At 39.8% G+C, this 17,954-nt stretch overlaps 1 protein-coding gene across 6 annotated transcripts in view; it reads left to right on the top strand.

The window, feature by feature from the left end:
- The window catches only part of LOC121516914 (serine/threonine-protein kinase WNK2), a 49,245-nt gene extending 31,876 nt beyond the window's left edge, over positions 1-17,369 (top strand). For all 6 annotated transcript variants that reach the window (XM_041798335.1, XM_041798333.1, XM_041798336.1 and 3 more), the window contains 17 exons: positions 1,364-1,660; positions 1,837-1,880; positions 2,494-2,653; positions 2,749-2,865; positions 3,352-3,522; positions 3,784-3,835; positions 4,009-4,107; positions 4,514-5,310; positions 5,567-5,615; positions 5,708-5,781; positions 5,955-6,619; positions 7,177-7,403; positions 7,593-7,817; positions 10,931-11,029; positions 13,301-13,345; positions 13,815-14,116; positions 14,775-17,369. In XM_041798335.1, coding sequence (XP_041654269.1) covers positions 1,364-1,660; positions 1,837-1,880; positions 2,494-2,653; positions 2,749-2,865; positions 3,352-3,522; positions 3,784-3,835; positions 4,009-4,107; positions 4,514-5,310; positions 5,567-5,615; positions 5,708-5,781; positions 5,955-6,619; positions 7,177-7,403; positions 7,593-7,817; positions 10,931-11,029; positions 13,301-13,345; positions 13,815-14,116; positions 14,775-15,125 — 3,774 coding nt within the window. In that variant the 3' untranslated portion in view covers positions 15,126-17,369. The remainder of the gene's footprint in view (positions 1-1,363; positions 1,661-1,836; positions 1,881-2,493; positions 2,654-2,748; positions 2,866-3,351; positions 3,523-3,783; positions 3,836-4,008; positions 4,108-4,513; positions 5,311-5,566; positions 5,616-5,707; positions 5,782-5,954; positions 6,620-7,176; positions 7,404-7,592; positions 7,818-10,930; positions 11,030-13,300; positions 13,346-13,814; positions 14,117-14,774) is intronic.
- Positions 17,370-17,954: the final 585 nt, after the last annotated feature.

Genomic DNA, 17,954 nt, shown 5'->3' with positions numbered 1-17,954 from the left:
GTTAAAATGAACAGTCATCTGATAGAAAGCTTAGTTTTAGCAGACCAGCTGTTTGAATACACAGAATAATACCTCCTTCAGCTCTATGAGGTCACAGACATGAAACAGAGCTGTCCACGCCCTGCAGGTGCTGATTCTCCGTCAGACACGTCAATATTTATCAAATATTATCATGCTGGTTTATCAGAATCATTTCCTTTGGCTCTACAAAGAAATAATGGCTTCTTTTCTTTTGTTTGTGTTATTTGAATCCTCTGACAGTAGTTTATAGCAGTTAGAACAGGAGGGAAGTGAGTTTTTTGCGGCACTCACCTGTCAGTGTTAAGGTGAGCCTGGACACAAGTTGCATGTCGGATAGAAAAGATAAGACCGTCTTAGGTTACAGGTTTTAAACCTGGAGTCTGTCATTTTATTTATGTCAGTAAAGTGACAGTCGATGCCCATCAGCAGGCTCTTTAGGCTGCCAGTGTTGTATTCCTTGCTCAGAAAATATGACTGTCTCAGGTTGCTATAGTTACTCCTAACGGAGCAATGACTAACAGCTGCTGTGCATTAATTTGGAACAGTGAAAAAATTTTTTTGACTGGAACTACTTGAGAAGTTCGAAAGGTGTCCGTATATCAGAAGTTATTGACACCAATGGAATTGCCAGAGCCAATCAGAATCGAGTATTCACAAAGACCGTGGTATAAGTAAAGTTAAAACAAGATATTAATTCCTGGAATGGGGGTCTTAACCTTTTTCTGAACTTTTTAAGTTAACATATATACCTATGGTTGAATATAGTGTTGGACATTCTGGTCAAGATTAATCACATTAATCAAACTTAATTAAGATCCCGAATTCGTATACTAAAGTGCGAGCCACTGTAGTGTCTTCCTGTAGCCTTAGTGATGTAGAATAAGTCCACCACTGCTCCTTAATGTCTCTTTTCACTTGAAAAAAAAAACTCTCAGAAAGCTCAGTAGACAAGTCAAAAGTGATCTGCACCTTTTGTAGTAAAACATTTACTTTTTACTGTCCCTTATTTCCTTTTCAGTCCATAACATGTTCCTTTTCCATGGTAAAGTTCTTTGATCTACCTGTAAAAGCAGCTTTGTAACCAAACAGGTTAACAGTTACCCTTAGTTTAAGACAGTAAGAAATTTTAACATGACACAAAAGGGTTTAAGATGCAAAATAGTGGATTTTTAAAATGCGATAAAAAAGGATGGGATTAATCACAGCTAAACACAGAAATTTTTAGATAAATCACAATTAAAAATTGTAATGTTTTGACAACCCTTTTCCTGAAATATCAACAAAAGATTAACTGTCTTAAATAAAGTTGGAAATTATTTTAATGTTTTGCTTTCTTTTGCAGCAGGTCCTGGTCCCCCATCCTGAGCATGTTCCCACTCATCCCGCAGTCTTTTCCTCACCTGTGCAGAATGGCTCAGACCCTGGCACGGCCACCAACGCTGCCCTGCTGGACAACAAGAACCTGTGCCAGCTGCCCCCGCAGGCCCAAAATCAACTTCAGAGCCAGATGCCTGTGCCGCAGCACTCTGAATCTCAAAGAGCATTGTCGGGGCCTGCCAGTTCTAGTGTGACTCAGCAGAAACAGCTCGGTTCTCTCTCAGGAGCTGCAAGTCAGGCCCCAGCCGATACCATCACAGAGGTATTGCCACATGACTCATTCCTACACTTTGTTGTTGTTAGAACTTCTATCCAACTTGAACACATGAACAAACACTTTAGCTTCTGTTAGACCCTGCCGATCAAAATAAAACACTTGATTTGTGTTACTCTAACTTATTCAGTCTCTCTGGTTATTTTTGTTTGTGCTTTCTGTAGGATCAGGCCACAGAGAAACCCACTGCAGGACAGAGCTGTGACAGGTACCAGCTTAATTTACCCCAGCTGTCTTTACAGAGGACAAATTGTTGATTTCAAATAAGAGAAATAAAAACCAGATAAGAATTATTTCGAGTGCTCTCAAATTGACTTAAATTCTTAGAGTAACAATCTGCTCTACTAGTAGTGACATGAAAAGTAAAAAAAAAAAAAAAAAAAAAAAAATTTAAACACTAACAAAGGGAAAACTTTCTAGTTAGACATAGTCCGGTTTGTAAAACCAGAGTGCACACGGATGACCACTCAGAGAATATTTGTTGATCTTTTACGTCACTACTACCAGTAGGAGCCAGAAGTTCAGATGTTTCTCCATAAGAGTGAGAAAACTCTCATTCCACAGAAGGGATACATTTTAGTGATACTGAGCCTCAATTGGAGGAGGGGAAAGTAAAATTATTCTTTGGCCTCTGTGAACCAAAGGAATTTTTAGTCAACTCTCTTTGTTATTATGTAATTGCAAAACAATCTTTATTTTTCCCTTTTATAATGTACCATATGAATAAGGATTAACAGTCGTGGCATTAAGATCCTTTTAATAGATTTGAAGTCAGTATAGTTGAATAGAATTACTATGATGAACTTACCTTTCTTTGCCAGTGTCAACTCTGATGCTACGTCGGGAAAGGAAATGAGTGATGGCTATGAGGGGACTCATGGAGGTAAAGGTGAAGGAAAAGTCCGTAAACACCATCGCAAGTCCTCTCGCACTCGTTCTCGGCAAGAAAAAATCAGCCGGCCAAAGCTCAACATGCTTAATGTGGGTAACCAGAATATTCAAAGAACTTATTACTTTAAGCACAAGTTGAAAATGATTACAGTAGAGTTTATATTTTCTGTTTTACTGTTTTAAAGGTGTGCAACACTGGTGATAAGATGGTAGAGTGTCAGCTGGAAACACACAACCATAAAATGGTCACTTTTAAATTTGACCTGGATGGAGATGCACCAGAAGAGATTGCCACATACATGGTATGTATTAAAGAGAGGCAGTGCCATATTCATAGATTAAAAGCTTTTGAAGTGTGGTACAAGCTGGGCATCAGCTGAGATGCCTTCTTATGGCTCCAAATTCTGAAACTCCCTGTGATACTTGTCTCAGCTGCAATGCAGTAGAAATTTTGGCTGTCTCTCTCTCTCTTTCTTTCTCTGTCTCCCTCCTTCAATCCCAACCAATTTCATAACGGTCAGAACGCTGAATATTTAGTGCAGAATTGGGCCATGAACTTATACTAATGGGCTGCAATTTCATACTTGGAGAGCTTGTTGAATAAATATAATCAGTTACATTTTTTGATGTGTAAGATTTTATTTGTTTGAAAATTTTAAACAATGCAAGAACAGCTATTGAATTCATGTAGGTCTGAAGTTTCAAACATGGCAGGCTGGTGAATGTTATTCTTACCAAAATTGCATTTCTACAGTTGTCTATTTTTTTGCACCATGTTACCCTTTCAGGTAGAGAACGATTTTATTCTGCCTCTAGAAAAAGAGGTCTTCATTGAACAGCTGAAAGACATTGTGGATAAAGCTGAAGACATGCTGAGTGAGGACACTGAGGGTGAGAGGAATTTAGACCAGCGTGGCAGTCCCAAACAAAGTGACGGAGCCTGCACACTGGGAATGGAGGTGAGAGAGGAACAGTTGACTTCAAATAGTAGCGGTGGCAGAGCAATCCGTCTCTGTCTGCCTCTGTGTTGCCATCATGAAAGGCCTTTCACAATGACTCTGCATGCAAAGCTGCCAAAAACATATTTTCTACCGGTGTAAAATTTTGGACTTGGTTTGTCTCTAAGGCTCGGCTCTTTGTTGTCTTAGAGAACTTTTTTAAAAACTGTTAAATTGATACACATGTACAAAATTTGTCCAGTAATCCTTCCCTTTCTCTAGGGATTGAAGACTTCGGCGCCCAGTAGTCCACAGCTGGTGTACCAGCAGAATGGTAAGGCTTTGAGCCACCTTGAACTTTCCTATAAATATAAATACAGAGGATTACTGGAATGTTACATTAAGAACATGGGAACACTGACAGATTTTAAAGTAGCTCTTCTCTTTACTTTATTTCATGGTAAACATGGATAAAGGGGTCTCTTATCTTTCTTTTCCCCTTAACAGTTCTCCATACTGGCAAACGCTGGTTTATCATCTGCCCTGTGGCTGAGACCCCTATGTTAGACAAAGAGAAGACTCCATCTCACACATCTGCTGCCAAGGGTATGTTGCACTCTCAGAAACTGACTTCTACATTTCTTCTTACTAAAATAAAAGTGACAGTTTTCCTAAGTTGTATTCTTTCTTTGTGAGGAGGATTTAGTTCGTATAATAAACAGAAAAATGTGTGGGTATTTGTTGCTGTTGATAGTGAAGATGCTGTGCATGCATTACAGTGTGCGTCTGTGTGGTTCATCCGTTAGGGTCAGTTATATAAGTGTGCTTCTGCAGTGGCTCTAGGCAGAAACGAAGGGCAGGATTTATACTCCAGCTGACAGATCCTGATGGGGGAAGACAGTGATGTAACATAACACTGTGCCACACACAGGACCCAGGCCCCTTTTCACGTAGTCCTAGCTCTGAAACTCCCAGTATGTTCTCTTCCTAATTAACCTTTTTATTTTTGCAGAATCTGACAAATCTGCCTCATCATCAGTCGGGCCCAGCAGCAACACATCTGCAGCAGCTACCCCAGCCCCATCTTTATCATCCCAAACTGTCTCCTCCTCTCTGCCCCCTGCAGCTCAGACCTCAGTTAAACCTCAAGACCAAAATATTGACAAAGCACGAATCCAGCAGCCTCAGCCCTGTGTAACTAAACACGCCTCTGCTGCTGGTGGTGCCTCTGGCCATCACAAAACTCTTCCTGTGGAAGAGCCCTGCATCTCTGCTGTCTCTATGGTAACGGACATGCCATGCTGTGCTATTGTGCCACCTGTCTCTCTAGAAGTTAAAGCTGTTGATAAAAAAGCTTCTGGGAGTATGACCTCATCACAAACTCATCAGTCTGATCAGAAGTCCAGTCCTACTGAAGAACTCCCCACTCAGCTTTCCTCTCATCAGTCTGTGGTCCTGCAGCAACCTTACGCCACACCCATACAGCCTGGGACAGTCACCTCCCAGCCCCAGAGTCCGGCACATCAGACCCCCCAGAGCTCCCAGTCGTCCAGCCACCCACAGTCAGCAAGTGCAGGGCCAGGAGAGTCAGACAGTGAGGGGCCAAAAAGGGTGGAATTTGTGGATCGCACCATAAAAACTCTGGATGAAAAGCTTAGAAACTTGTTGTACCAGGAGCATGCTCCCTCCCAGTCTTCCAACACTGCGTGTGAGCCCCAGGCAGCAAGTACAGAGGGAGTCACTACACCTTCTGTGTCAGAGGGTCAGAGCACTGAGGGGGCACTTTCTAAGAAGAAAGGGGAGCCACTGGTAAAATATGCATGCCTGTGTCTGTGTGTTTGACTGAGAGTGAGAGAGGGAAATCTGAGCTTTCAGTCATTTGTGAGCAGCTCAGTTAATGGCAGCTCTATCGAATCATTTCCTTGCACTGTGTTATTGATTTAACTATTGGATGAAAAGATCAAGACCAATACTGTGTTAAGAAAAAGGGGAGGGTAACAAAATTACTGCTGTCAGCACAATTATTCTTCATAATCTCTTGCTCGTTCTGCTTTTTCTCTCCTAGCCTCAGATTCCTGAGCGCACAGATAGTTTGGGGGCACTAAGTGACTCTGGTAAGTTGCCTAATTTAATCAAATGACTATAAAACATAATTCTGTGTTGTGCATTATGACAAAATGTTTTAAAAAAACTCTTTGTTGTTAAGCCACTAATAGGGTTATGAACAGACAAGATGGGACGACCAACACTGGCTCATGTATCACCAAAAGTCGTTTTCAAGTAAGAATTCACAGAATTAACTTGTATTGAGCACATCGCTGACTATAAATGCCAGTTAGAAAGGGAGCTATATTACACCTCATTTGTTTTTATTTTTTTCTGGCATATAGCATTGGTTGATGATCTTAACAGACCCTAATTGTGTCATGAACTTGGGCTTCTCTTCCTTCTAGATCATTCCAACTCCCCCAGAAGTCATTTGTCGTTTAGAGAAAAGCAAGACAGGCCAAAGCACCTGCAGTTCAACAGCCCCCTCCAGTGGTTCTGGTGGGTCATACAGCCAGTTCCTGGGCCAAGGAAGGAAAGAGAAGGCTTGTCCAGCTGTAGGGAAGTCCTCTATGCCAGCTGCAGCTGAAAACGACAATTCAGAAACTTCCAAACCTCATGGCAGTAATCGTTTCTCTGCCCCGCCGAACTTCTACCAGGCCACCCCAACTACAAGCCCTGATGTCACCCCGAGCCATATCCCCAGGGCCCAGACTATCGACACTCCAACGCATCACCACTACCACCACTCATCTCACCTTTACTCTGACTCAGCAGATGAGGACAGCAGCAGCATAGCTCTCCCTCCAGTCCACCCTGCTCCCCCAGCTCACACCCTGTCTGAGCACAGTGGAAGCGACCTCATGAAGAGGGCAGTAGCCTTTCTGCGTCGCTCTGGTCGGAGCAAAAGTGAACAGAGCTCTGACTCGCCAAGCAGACACCTGGTGTCGATGAATGGTCATGCTCCCTCAGCTCCTGCAGGACACGCTCACTCATCCTACATCAGCAGTGACAACGACTCTGAATTTGAGGATGCAGATATGAAGAAGGAACTACAGAAACTAAGAGAAAAGTAAAGGAAAATGCACTCATGCACAAATGTCTTACCTTCAGCTATTAATCTTTTTTCTGCATTGCAAAAGGCTGGTGTGCTGAGATTACTCAATTAAAATGCTAGGTTGCAATAATAGCATGAACAAAACTGTAAGACTTTATATTTCAGTATTATTTCATAGCGTTGTCCTGCATTTGAACTTACAATACCATGACTTAAGGCTGCCATTAGATGTAGAATTATCAACAGCAGACAGGTGATGTTATAAGCCCAGTTACTGATAAAATTATGCATTTTTTATTTTAAAAACTCCCTTTTTCTCAGTACTTATCAAAAATATCTTCTTGACTGTTTTAATGTCATTTGTCAGTATTTTTAGGGATATTGAAAATTGGATGCCACGGATTTGAGTTTTTTAATGAAGTACACAACTTGTTCCTGAAATACAAAATAAGTTTTAGAATTAATCAAATAACTGATAATGCTTAAGGAGAAGGTGTCCTTTGATAAGAGAGGATAATGAATTTGACTTGCATGATAATGAAATTGACTAGCGCCTTGTACTCTCTCACTAGACACATGAAGGAAATCTCTGAGCTTCAGGCTTTCCAGAGGAGTGAGATTGAGCATCTGTACAAGGAGCTGGGCAAAACGCTGCCTCCCAACGTTGGCCTACTTCACGCTGCACCTCCGAGTGGCCGCAGGCGCCGGACCAGTAAACACAAGCTGAAGGCTGGAAAACTGCTCAATCCAATGGTGCAGCAGCTCAAAAACAATCTTAACACCTCCACAGAGAGGAAAGGTGTGTGGGTTGGGATGGTTGGGTGATAAGTGGTTTATGATTGGTGTGTATAAGAGAGTTTCTTCTGTCTGAAGCACACAAGTAGAAAACACAGGAATGGCATCGAGATCAGAAAACTGTATGAGCGTGATTCACACAGTGATTCACTCTGACTCACACATTTTTCTTACTCTACTTTTTTTTTTCTAGGTGAGAGTGGTGCCAGTTCATCCGGCTCTCCGGCGAAAAGCTCAATTCTGTCTGACGGCTCTGCCCATTCCAGTGGCAGCTCCAGCTCCAGCACTCAGACCCGCTCTGCTCCAGAGCAGGTCCACACCCAGCAGCCCTGCTCCTTGAAGGGCTCTTTCTCCTCTGATAATATCTATGCCGGTCGTCATGCTGATGGGACAGCCAACCAAACTGGCCCTGGACAAGGTACACATTCGAGAATTATGTGTATACTGATGTGTGTCTGTGAACGGGACATGCTATCATCAAGACAGCCACTAGGTCAAAGATACATGGTTAATATTGAAGATGTTGTCAGTTCGGTTGATGGACATCAGTTTGGTCATAACTAGATCAAGAGTCTCACCCTGGAAGATTATAGACACACCAGGTCCATGTATGTTTTACTAAAACATCCTTTAATTTCATGTCCTTGTGTAAAAGAATACAGTTCAAAAATTAAATACACTACCAAATTAATCAACAGCTAGACTGAGTAATGATGTGCCATGTTTTTGCTCTCCATGAATATGTCATTATGCCCCAGAACACAATACCCTCCTCATCACAGGTAATTTGAATGTGATGGTGGGGAATTTCAAAGGCAACAATGAATACAAATAATAATTCTAAGAATCAATGTTTAATTGAATTGTCACAAATTTTAAAGAAGCTTATATTTTAGGTAGAGTTTAGTTTTTTGCAAGACATAAAAAACTGGCAAAGAATGGAGAGCAACTAACCAGTTTATGCTAAGAATCTGATTTGAACAAAATACAGGTACTAAAAATCAGTCATTAAATAAAGTAGAACATGAAACTGGTTCAGAGGCAATCAAATATAACCTAGTATATTCAACAATAGAATTTGATGATGTCTCAATATAATACACTCACTAAGCATGGTGTTTTGTTGGATGCAGGAAAGAATAAACTCAGAATAAGTTAATATCAGTGTGAATGAATGGTCACAGAACTCTGGACTTACTTCAAACCCAGAGCTGTTCATCCATTCCAGCAGTCAATATCTACAACTATCATCCAACATTTTTTAAAACTTAGATCGCTAATAAAAAATTACATAATTCGTCTTATAATGTTTTTATTCCACTTCTAAATTACTTGTTTGTGTCTGATGGTGTAGCAGTTTGCTATATGCTGACCTCTCTACCCAGGGTTTCCGCTGCGGATCTTTAATGAATGACTATAAGGTCTTAAATTTTGTAGGGCTTTTTAAATAATCTATTCATTTAAAGAGGTTGTTGGCTAGTTTTAAATTTAGATTTAATCACACAGGAGATTTTTTGAAACTCTAACAAATGCTTCCCAGGCTCGTGGAGATAAATTATTGAAATTAATTTTATTAATCCTTGTATTCTGTTTTTTTGTTTTGTTTTGTTTTTTGACGGCAGTGCCTGTAAATAGATAGTTCTAGATTTTAGGATAGCTGCTTTTAGGTCATTTTATTAAAAAATAATACCTTCCATTCAGCTACCTTATGGTGTCTGTTTTTTCCCCTCATAGTCTAATCTCAAATTACTCAAAGAAAGCTTAATATATATACGTAAATAGAAAATACTTAGAGCATTTTCTTTTCTTTTTGTCACACTTTCGCCGACATGAAACGTGATGGTAATGCAACTGGTTAGAACTCAAAGTTGCAATAGGTCTTAAATGTATGAAGAGGGTCTTAAAAAAGTCGTAAAGTATTTAATTCATACCATTGACAGCTGCACAAAGCTGTTCAGTTATTGACTTTCTAATTTAAATCAGTCACATCTTACCATTGTAAATCATTTTCAGATCCTTTTACTGTTTGTATCTGGCCAATTTCTTTCTAGTTTTGTGGTTTAAAGTTATTGATTTTGAATTAACTGAAGTATGTCTTTACTCATTTATTTTTTATTATTATTATTATGAAATTTGATGTATTGAATTATTATTTTGAAAGAGATTGATTTTTGTTCATTTCACTCTAATTCAAGTCATGTTTATTCTGTTTTGGAGCTGTGTTAAAAAAAGCTCCTCTGGGCGTAGTTTTGTGAATTTTTGAAAGTCACAAAAACAGTTACAAGGGCCCATCATACGAGGTATGACTATTAAAAATGAGACTAATGCTGTAATACAATTTTTCGATGCCTTCCTCCTTATATGTTCTCCCCTTCATCATCAACACACTGCTGCATTCAGGTCTTCCACTGATCAAAGCAATGCAGTAGGTCTTCTTTGAACAGTAGTCTCAGAACCTCTGTCGTTCTTTTTTAAACTTCTGACACAGACTCTAAACATGATCCTTTAAGCACAGATTTGATCTTAGGAAAGAGTCACAGGGTTGGATAAGGTGAATGGGGGATGATCAGGCACTTTGATTTGTTTCTGGGTGAGAAACTGCGTAGTGTGAGCTGGTGTGTTCTGATAAAGAATGAAACCATTTTTCCATAATGGTGGTCTCTTTCTTCTGACTTTTTCTTGCCGTTTTTCTAGAACCTGCTTGTAATAGTGTTGATTCACCGTTGACCCTTCTGAAACCCACTCCTGTAATCACTCTTTCTAAAAAATTTGGGTTGTTTGTTTCAAAATATCTCCAAGTTTTTTTGCATTTTTCCTTGTGATCAGGAGCCAAAGTTTTCACAAAACTTCTGACTCCTGAATTGGTGGAGACCATTTCTGACATTGTACTGAATGTCGATCATTTTGAACAATTTGTTGAATTTGTTGAATGTTTTCAGAAACATAGGCAGCCAGAATGTTGATCATCATGGACATCCTCTCTGTCTTCATGAAATCTTTAGTGATACTCAAATGCGGTGTTCCCTTTACACCTCAGTTAAAAGATTCCGCATCTGTAGTGTTCAATTTCACCAAAAATTTCGAAGAAGTGTGTTGCTCAACTTTTAAGCTAATCATTTTCTAATGCCTTAGCAAAAACATGCACACTTCAATCATTAGCTAGCAGTGAACTAAAGACATCACTTATTGGAAACTTAAGCGCAGTCTCATTTAATAGCCATACCTCATATAATCAACTGATGAATTGATAAATAGAAGAATAGTTGTGTGTTAAAAACCAATCATACGACCCTGATACTATTTCTCGACATGTTTTCTCTGATCCCTCTATAAGTTTCTCTGTTTGTTTCTATTAGTTTAAGTTTCCCATGATTCAGCAAATATAACAATGGGATTCTTCATATGGTCCACTTCTTACCATCCTATACTGGTGCTGTTGATTGTGGGGATTTCTCATCCCAGTCTGTGTGCACTTTTACAAAGTGTCTCTCTTGTTTCTTCTCTTCTTCCCTCTTATATTCACTTTTGCAGGCTGGACGGTTTACCACCAAACGTCAGAGAGAGTCACCTATAAATCTAGTAGCAAACCACGCACTAGATTCCTCAGTGGACCTGTGTCTCTGTCCATCTGTTTGTATTTGTTCTTTTCTATTTCCCCTCACTCATTTCCATCTTTTTTTTATTTACCTGGCTCTCTCTTCTTTCAACCACATGTTTTTTGTTTAAATGTAATACAGTGGATCTCCTATTCCACCCTCCTCACAGGCCTCCGCACCTGACATACATGACCCATTTTCTTTTCTTACCACTCGCACTCAGCAACCTCTCAGCTTATGATCTGTTTTTCTTTTTACCACCAGAGAACATCCATTACATACATAGAAAATACTAGTATTCATTCAAAACTGATATCTTCAAGTCAGCTGAGCATCTAGCTAACATGGGCAGTGCCACAACAATCAGTCTTACTCTGACAGGAAGTGTTTCCGTTTTATCTTCGGGCACAGGTTTATTGGCTCATGAGTTTACTACGAGTACTAGTGATCATGCACCATTGTCTCATTTTGTTTGTCACTTGTTGAATTCAAAACTAGGTGCTTTCTTTTTTCAAGTTTTGTTCATAAAGTTATGTGTTAGCTGTGCTTTTCAAGAGTAAAAAAGTATTTCCACTGGACTCACGATGACATGGCAGTTATTCTCTGAGCCACTACTTTATATTAACCAGGCTTAGGTTGACAGAGTTTTTCTTACGTTGTTTTACAGTTAAGAGATTGAATCATCACAACATTTATCCTTACCCTCTTGCTATAATTATTTCTTTACAGTTGCAGCCTTGTGTTTAATGTTATTATAGCCAGAAGTTGTAGGGTTTGAAAATTTCTTTATTCAATGCCTCGTTCACCTTTTATGTTATACTGAAACAAGAGATGAAAATGTTAGCAAGCTCCACCTAATTCCTGTACCTTTTGTTATACAACATGTGCACTACGTGCAACTCCTACCGTTTTTCCACCTCCTGATTTGCATAGCTGTGTTGTTGCATAACAAGTGTGAGGTTGAACAAAAGGAGTCACTGTAGTTCTACAAATTTAGCCCAGTTAAGAGAGTCTGACCACCATTCCCTTTTTAAACCTGAAGATTGAAAAGGAAACATTTCCTCTTACTGATCAGTGTGTGTGGCCTCCAATACCCAGGATGCAAGTGGCTTTAATTTGCCTTCCCCCCTGGCAACAATTCACACAGTCTCAGTTACATTCATACATTCTTTTATGGGTACAACATCTGCCTTAACGCTTTGTGCAGTGCTTCTGGCTTTAAAAATGCACCCCATGAGCACAATGGGGCTAGTTCTGTCCAAACATGGGCCTGAGGTCAGATCCTTAACAAGAGTCTGTGTTCATGTGTGTCTGTAAGAGAAATAGTACTCCATTTATTTTTTGTGAGTCACCATCCACCATTAATTTTAAGTGTAAAGCATCACCCAAGTGAAGGCACTTCCTCAATCCAGTAACCCTCTGTATACTAACACAGAGATCCCAGCACACCCCCAACCTGCCCTCTCCTGATAGGCAGGGCTCTTTGCTGAGGTAGAGGAGAACTCTTTCTGTCCCTCATGTTTGGACGGAGAAGACGTGCATGGTGCAGGCGCCAGGCAGGGCACTGATGGAGACTTACTCCGCCACATGAAGGGCTGTATCATCAGTATTACTACTTTCCTTTTGATTTCCTTCCACCTCTCCTGATTTCTCTGCATGTTTCTGACCAGTGCTGACTCTGATAAGTTCCAGCTAGTATCTGTGTGCTCTTTTAGTTCAAAGTTTTTCTTTTTTTTTTTTTGTTTCACCTTTTGTTTCACAGGCATTCTCACATCGACAAAGGGATCTCTTTTTAATCCAGGCTCCAGTCTTCCTTGCGTAGCAAACGTTAAATTTTGTCATGGTCTCTCCCTTCAAAATAATGGACCAGTAACTCACATTATCTTACAAGCTAATGATAAGACTCTTTATTTGTAACAGTTTTTTTTAAATGATCTGACTGACAGAAAATGTCTGAAAAGGAACAATTTTATGATATAAGTAGATTTACAAGGCAACAGAGAATGTAAGAACTAATTAGCATGCAATATCACACGTCAAGGCTTTCTTTTTCACAATCTCATCAGGACACCATTTGTAGTCACTTTTTCAGAAGTTGCCCACTTTAAAGAGAACACATAGGCTCTCTCTTCCAGTCCTCCTCACAGATTTCTAATTCCCTTGTCTTCCTTTTTCCTCTCTCTCTATCTCTCCCTGATTGTTTAATAGCTGATTGTGCTTTTGAAGCAGCTTGTCCACATACGTATGGTGTGCAGTGTGTCCTGGCCTAACTGTTTCTGTCTTGTGTTGTTTTACCTTTTTATAGGGTCCACTCTGAAACGACTATGTCTAGGCAAAGATCGCAGTAGTAGTAACTATCTCATTTACTTTCTTTACTCTGTCTTTCTTACCTCTGTCCCCACAATTTCAGTCTTCCTTTTGTTTGTGTGCACACTTTTTCTTTTATTTTCTACTTCTGTTGATTAACTGTAAAAATGATATTTTTGTTGACTGTGAAAACACCACAGATAATTTTTCTTGTGAGTTTTGCATGGCAGTGTCAGTGTCTTGATTGTGGAATAATTGTCATTGCTTGCATATCAAACATTTCATTTGTCTACAACTCACAAAAGTCATTCATGTTGCAATCCTTTGGCTGCTTTGTTGGCAGAGAACTCTGTGTGCAACTGTGATAAAACCATCAGTGATTGAAACTTTGCTTTCGTGAAGATATTGTAGGTTCATTGTCCTAATCTCTTGCCATACATCAGCCAATTGATTTTACTGTTTGTTTGTTTTATTTTAATTGCCACATTTTTAACATCCTTGTATCTTTTCAGGGTCTTCCCTAAACACCAACACAACTCAGACAGCCGCCAGTCAGACACAGCCAACTCTCACCACTACCACGCCCTCACCATCTCCTCAGCCAATCGCACGACTCGCTCAGGTCCAGACCAACAACAGCAACAACAAGAGAGGCACGTTCACTGACGATCTCCACAAACTTGTGGATGACTGGACAAAGGAGACTATCGCTGCGGCCAATCAGCCACGGCCCTCCCTAAACCAGATCAAACAGCAGAAACGACAGCAGGATCTCGAAGGAAGAGTGTTACCCAAGGGTGTTGCTACACAAGAGGTATAAGAAATTAACAAGCATACTCTGGGATGAAGAAAAAAGAACCAGGTGCTGTGTTTTATGACCTATAGCTGTTTTTTCGCATCACAAACCTCAGAAGTCCAGGGATTTGGGTTTGGGCATCACACCATTCAGAAGACCAGTAGAACCCTGAAGTAGTCTGAATACATCTGCTTACTATGAACTATTAAGAATATTCTGAAGATGCAACAAATTCACTGTTATACACCAGAATGTTCAATGTAAAACACTGGAGATTACATTGAATAAAAGAGAGGATCACATGGGGCTCAAGAGCCGCAGGTAGAGTATCAATGCACTAGAGGGTCCGTCTTGTTCAGAACTCCACGTCTTCACTGCAGTCTTACTGACATTTAGTTCTAATCTGATCTCTGTCCAGCTGTTCTGTTGTATTCGGCTGTCCCTGTGTCCAGGGATGATTTTTTTTCCCAAAAGGAAATATGGGTAAACTAAACAGAACACAGGCAGAAGGCTCCATCCTAATGCATATCAGACATTGAGCATGAATATGCCTGAAGTCAATAAAAAGAACAAACTAAAAGTTCCTGAGTACTTTTGGTGAAAATACAGCTTTGACATAAATCATGTAATAAGCTTGCTGTAATACTTTGTACAAAAAAATTCCCTTTCGTTTCAGATGAAGTGCCACGTTGGTCCCAGAAAGTTCCAGTTGCCTCTCTCCTGCCCCCTGACTGCTGCTTTAGGCCCAGGCATGCCCACAACCTTGGCACTCAACTCCTCAGCTGTGCTCCCTCCTGGGTACCTGCCCCCAGCAGGCTCCTATGGTGGCATGGTTCCTGGTCCTCTTTACCCCCAGCAGTGGCCTGGCTTGCCGAGTCCTGTGGGGACAGTGGGTCCTACAGGCCTGTTTGGTGCTGGAAGAAATATGCCCTATGGCACAATGGCAAACCCAGGGATCCAAGCCTACCCTCTGGTCATGCACGACTCTGAGAGTGGCCCCTGTCTCAAAACCACTAGGACTACTTAAGGTCCAACTGGGCTCTGCTGTGGTTCACCAGAGCCACATGTACATAATGTGACCTTGTAAATAACATGATGTGAGTGTTGGTATTCTTTATACAACACCTATATCTGTAGTTTATTGTGTGTTTGAGTGTGTGCTTGAATGTATGCGTGTTTACTTTTTAGTATATGTTAAGTATGTATGTCTGTATACATAATGCTTTTCAGCTTTGGCTTGACCAAACTCGGCCACACCAGACATTTTATTTGAGGTCACAAAACATGCGTCACTTTATTCTTTAATACACTAATACTGCAGTTTTCACAATGATTTTGCCTTTCTCTGTGTTATGTACATGTTAAACACTACATTGGAACCCAAAAACCATTGGTTTGAGACACAGAGACAGTAAACGAGACAGTATTTATGATGAGATCTGAAGAAATGTAGTGCCTTGAACATTGATTTCTAGATTGTTTTCTTCTGTGAAACAACAGCATGTCTGCTTCCAAGTTGTTTTATTTGATGATAGCTTGAGTGCAGTCTCTCTTTTTTTAATGCATAACAGACACTTAAGTTTTTTGTTTACATATGAATGCCCTTGTAGTACTGCACTATTAACACAGTATATGCTCTTATTTAAATAATAAAATCATGTTTTAACCCTTGTTTACTTTTCACCCATGTGACAGATGGCATGCCATATTGGTGAGATGTGCCATTGCCTTGCAGAAAGAAATGTGTGACTGATGAGAGAAGGAACACAAAAATGCCAGCAGCCAAAATCAACATTTCAGGTCAAATGGTTTAGTTGGACACGGCCTCTTTTTGATTTGTTGGACAGCACAGGAGTTGTTGTAGCCTTGTGCTCAGAGGTAAAGGCAGTGTCCAGAGCCATATATACTGTAAATAGTTCTTTCTACAGTGTATGCCTCTGGTAGTGATCAGAATGTAGCAATTATTATGTGAAGGCTTGAGGCTTTAAAGTGCAATTTAACCCCTCCACAAAGCTTTGATCGTGGCCTTGCCACAAGCCTTATCTCTGATGATGTGTGCAACAGGAGCAAGCTGATAAAGTTGAACAAGTAAACAAAACACAAAGCAACAGAAAGAAACTACCCATATATAAACAATACAAACCACAAATCAAACTCTAAAGCCACTAACTGCTAAATGTTCTTCAACTTGGCTTTCCTATTACTCAGCATACAGTGTATGTAAAATGTTTTGTGCAATCACCAGTTAAGTCTGACTTTTTAAATATTTGATGTTTAAAGCTTGATTTTTTTGATGCTGCTATTGTCTGAAGTTCTACTGTACAGTTTCGCTTTCTATTCACAGAAGATGGTACTTTAAATAAAAACTCCTCTTATTAGGTAAATAAATGAGACGCTCACAACAAACAGTGTTTTTGCCTTGGAGTTTTATGTTGTCTGTGTTCCCCAGATAGATTTTGTTAAAGCCTTTTTTTTATTTTTGTTTCATTAAAATATTGCAAAATTCTATGATACTTGACGCTGGAGATTTGCACAACAGATTTCCTTAACCTGTGTTCAAAAGTTTCCTACACTGTATATAGTGGGTATCACAGCCTGTACTTTTTTCACAGATAAGCATGGTCAAATCTCATGTCCCACAATGCAAAGATAAATAAGATGGCTACTATGGTCAGAAATGTCACATCTCCTCAACACATTTAAAAGATTTCAGTACCCCCAATCCTGCCAAGCTGTGAACTGTACAGTCGTCTTGTACTATATATTTGTACATTTTGTTTGATGGTGAATTTGTGTACGGGGGTTGTTGGTGGTCGAAGTGGAGGGGTTGTTTTGATGTATATTAATCCATCAATTCGGTTTGAATTGGACTTTTATAGGATATTATGCAGATTCTTCTGCTTTGGTGAAATACTTCCAGTAGTAAGAGATTTCTGTTCTCTGTCACTTGTATCTGGTATGTTTTTTTCCACCTCCCTCGCTGTTAACTCGTTGGGAGCAGAGGAGGGAATAACCGTTATTTGCATATTCATTAGGGCACAGTGATCAAAAGGAGAGTTGAAATGCACAGAGGAGCAGGAGTTACTTTGCCTTTGCACATTTCAATTCTTTGGGAGACAACATTGCCCCCTAGTGAATATGCTCTGATTGTCAAAGGCTTGTATTTAAACTGTGTGGGATTGCTTCTGCCTGCTGATTGTCCCACAATTTACCCTACCCTACCCTGCTGCACACTAATCACGGACTGTATGTTGAGAGAAAAATAAATATTATTTTGTGCTTGAAGATCTGTGTCATGGTTTTATTTCAATGCTAGTTACATTATTTTTTTAAAAGGTGGAAAAAGGAAATTCTACCTACAATTCCATCAATTGTATCTAATGGCATTTTGGTGTAGTTACTTAAAGGAATTATGAGGAACTTTCAGTTAGTTGATTTTGGCGCCCCCTTATGGACATAACTTAGTCATTGGTTGATCTTATCTAGTAGTACATGAGGTAGGAGTGTTTTTCTGATGGACAATTTCATGTATCGGTCCATTTAAATCTTTGCTTTAGCAAATGTAAATAAATGCGTTCTACTACTTTATCTCACCGCTTGACTTACGAAGCTGCACATTAGTTATTAAAATAACAGTAATGCAGCCAATATTTACACAACTGTTCTTGTTTGGTTTTGTTTGTCAAAAAAAGATAATTATTACAATGGCTTTCAAATCTAGCTACACTCAGGAGCTTTAGGGAAGTGAGGACAGAATGGAAGGTATTTTCACGCTCAGTCCTGCCGACATCTTTGAAACAAAGTCACAGATTCGCCTTTTAGATGGAAAAATATTCGTGGTAATGTAACGTCCGAG

Source organism: Cheilinus undulatus, linkage group 11 (assembly GCF_018320785.1).
Source record: "Cheilinus undulatus linkage group 11, ASM1832078v1, whole genome shotgun sequence".
NCBI lineage: Eukaryota > Metazoa > Chordata > Actinopteri > Labriformes > Labridae > Cheilinus > Cheilinus undulatus.
This window is presented reverse-complemented; position numbering and strand designations above follow the sequence as displayed.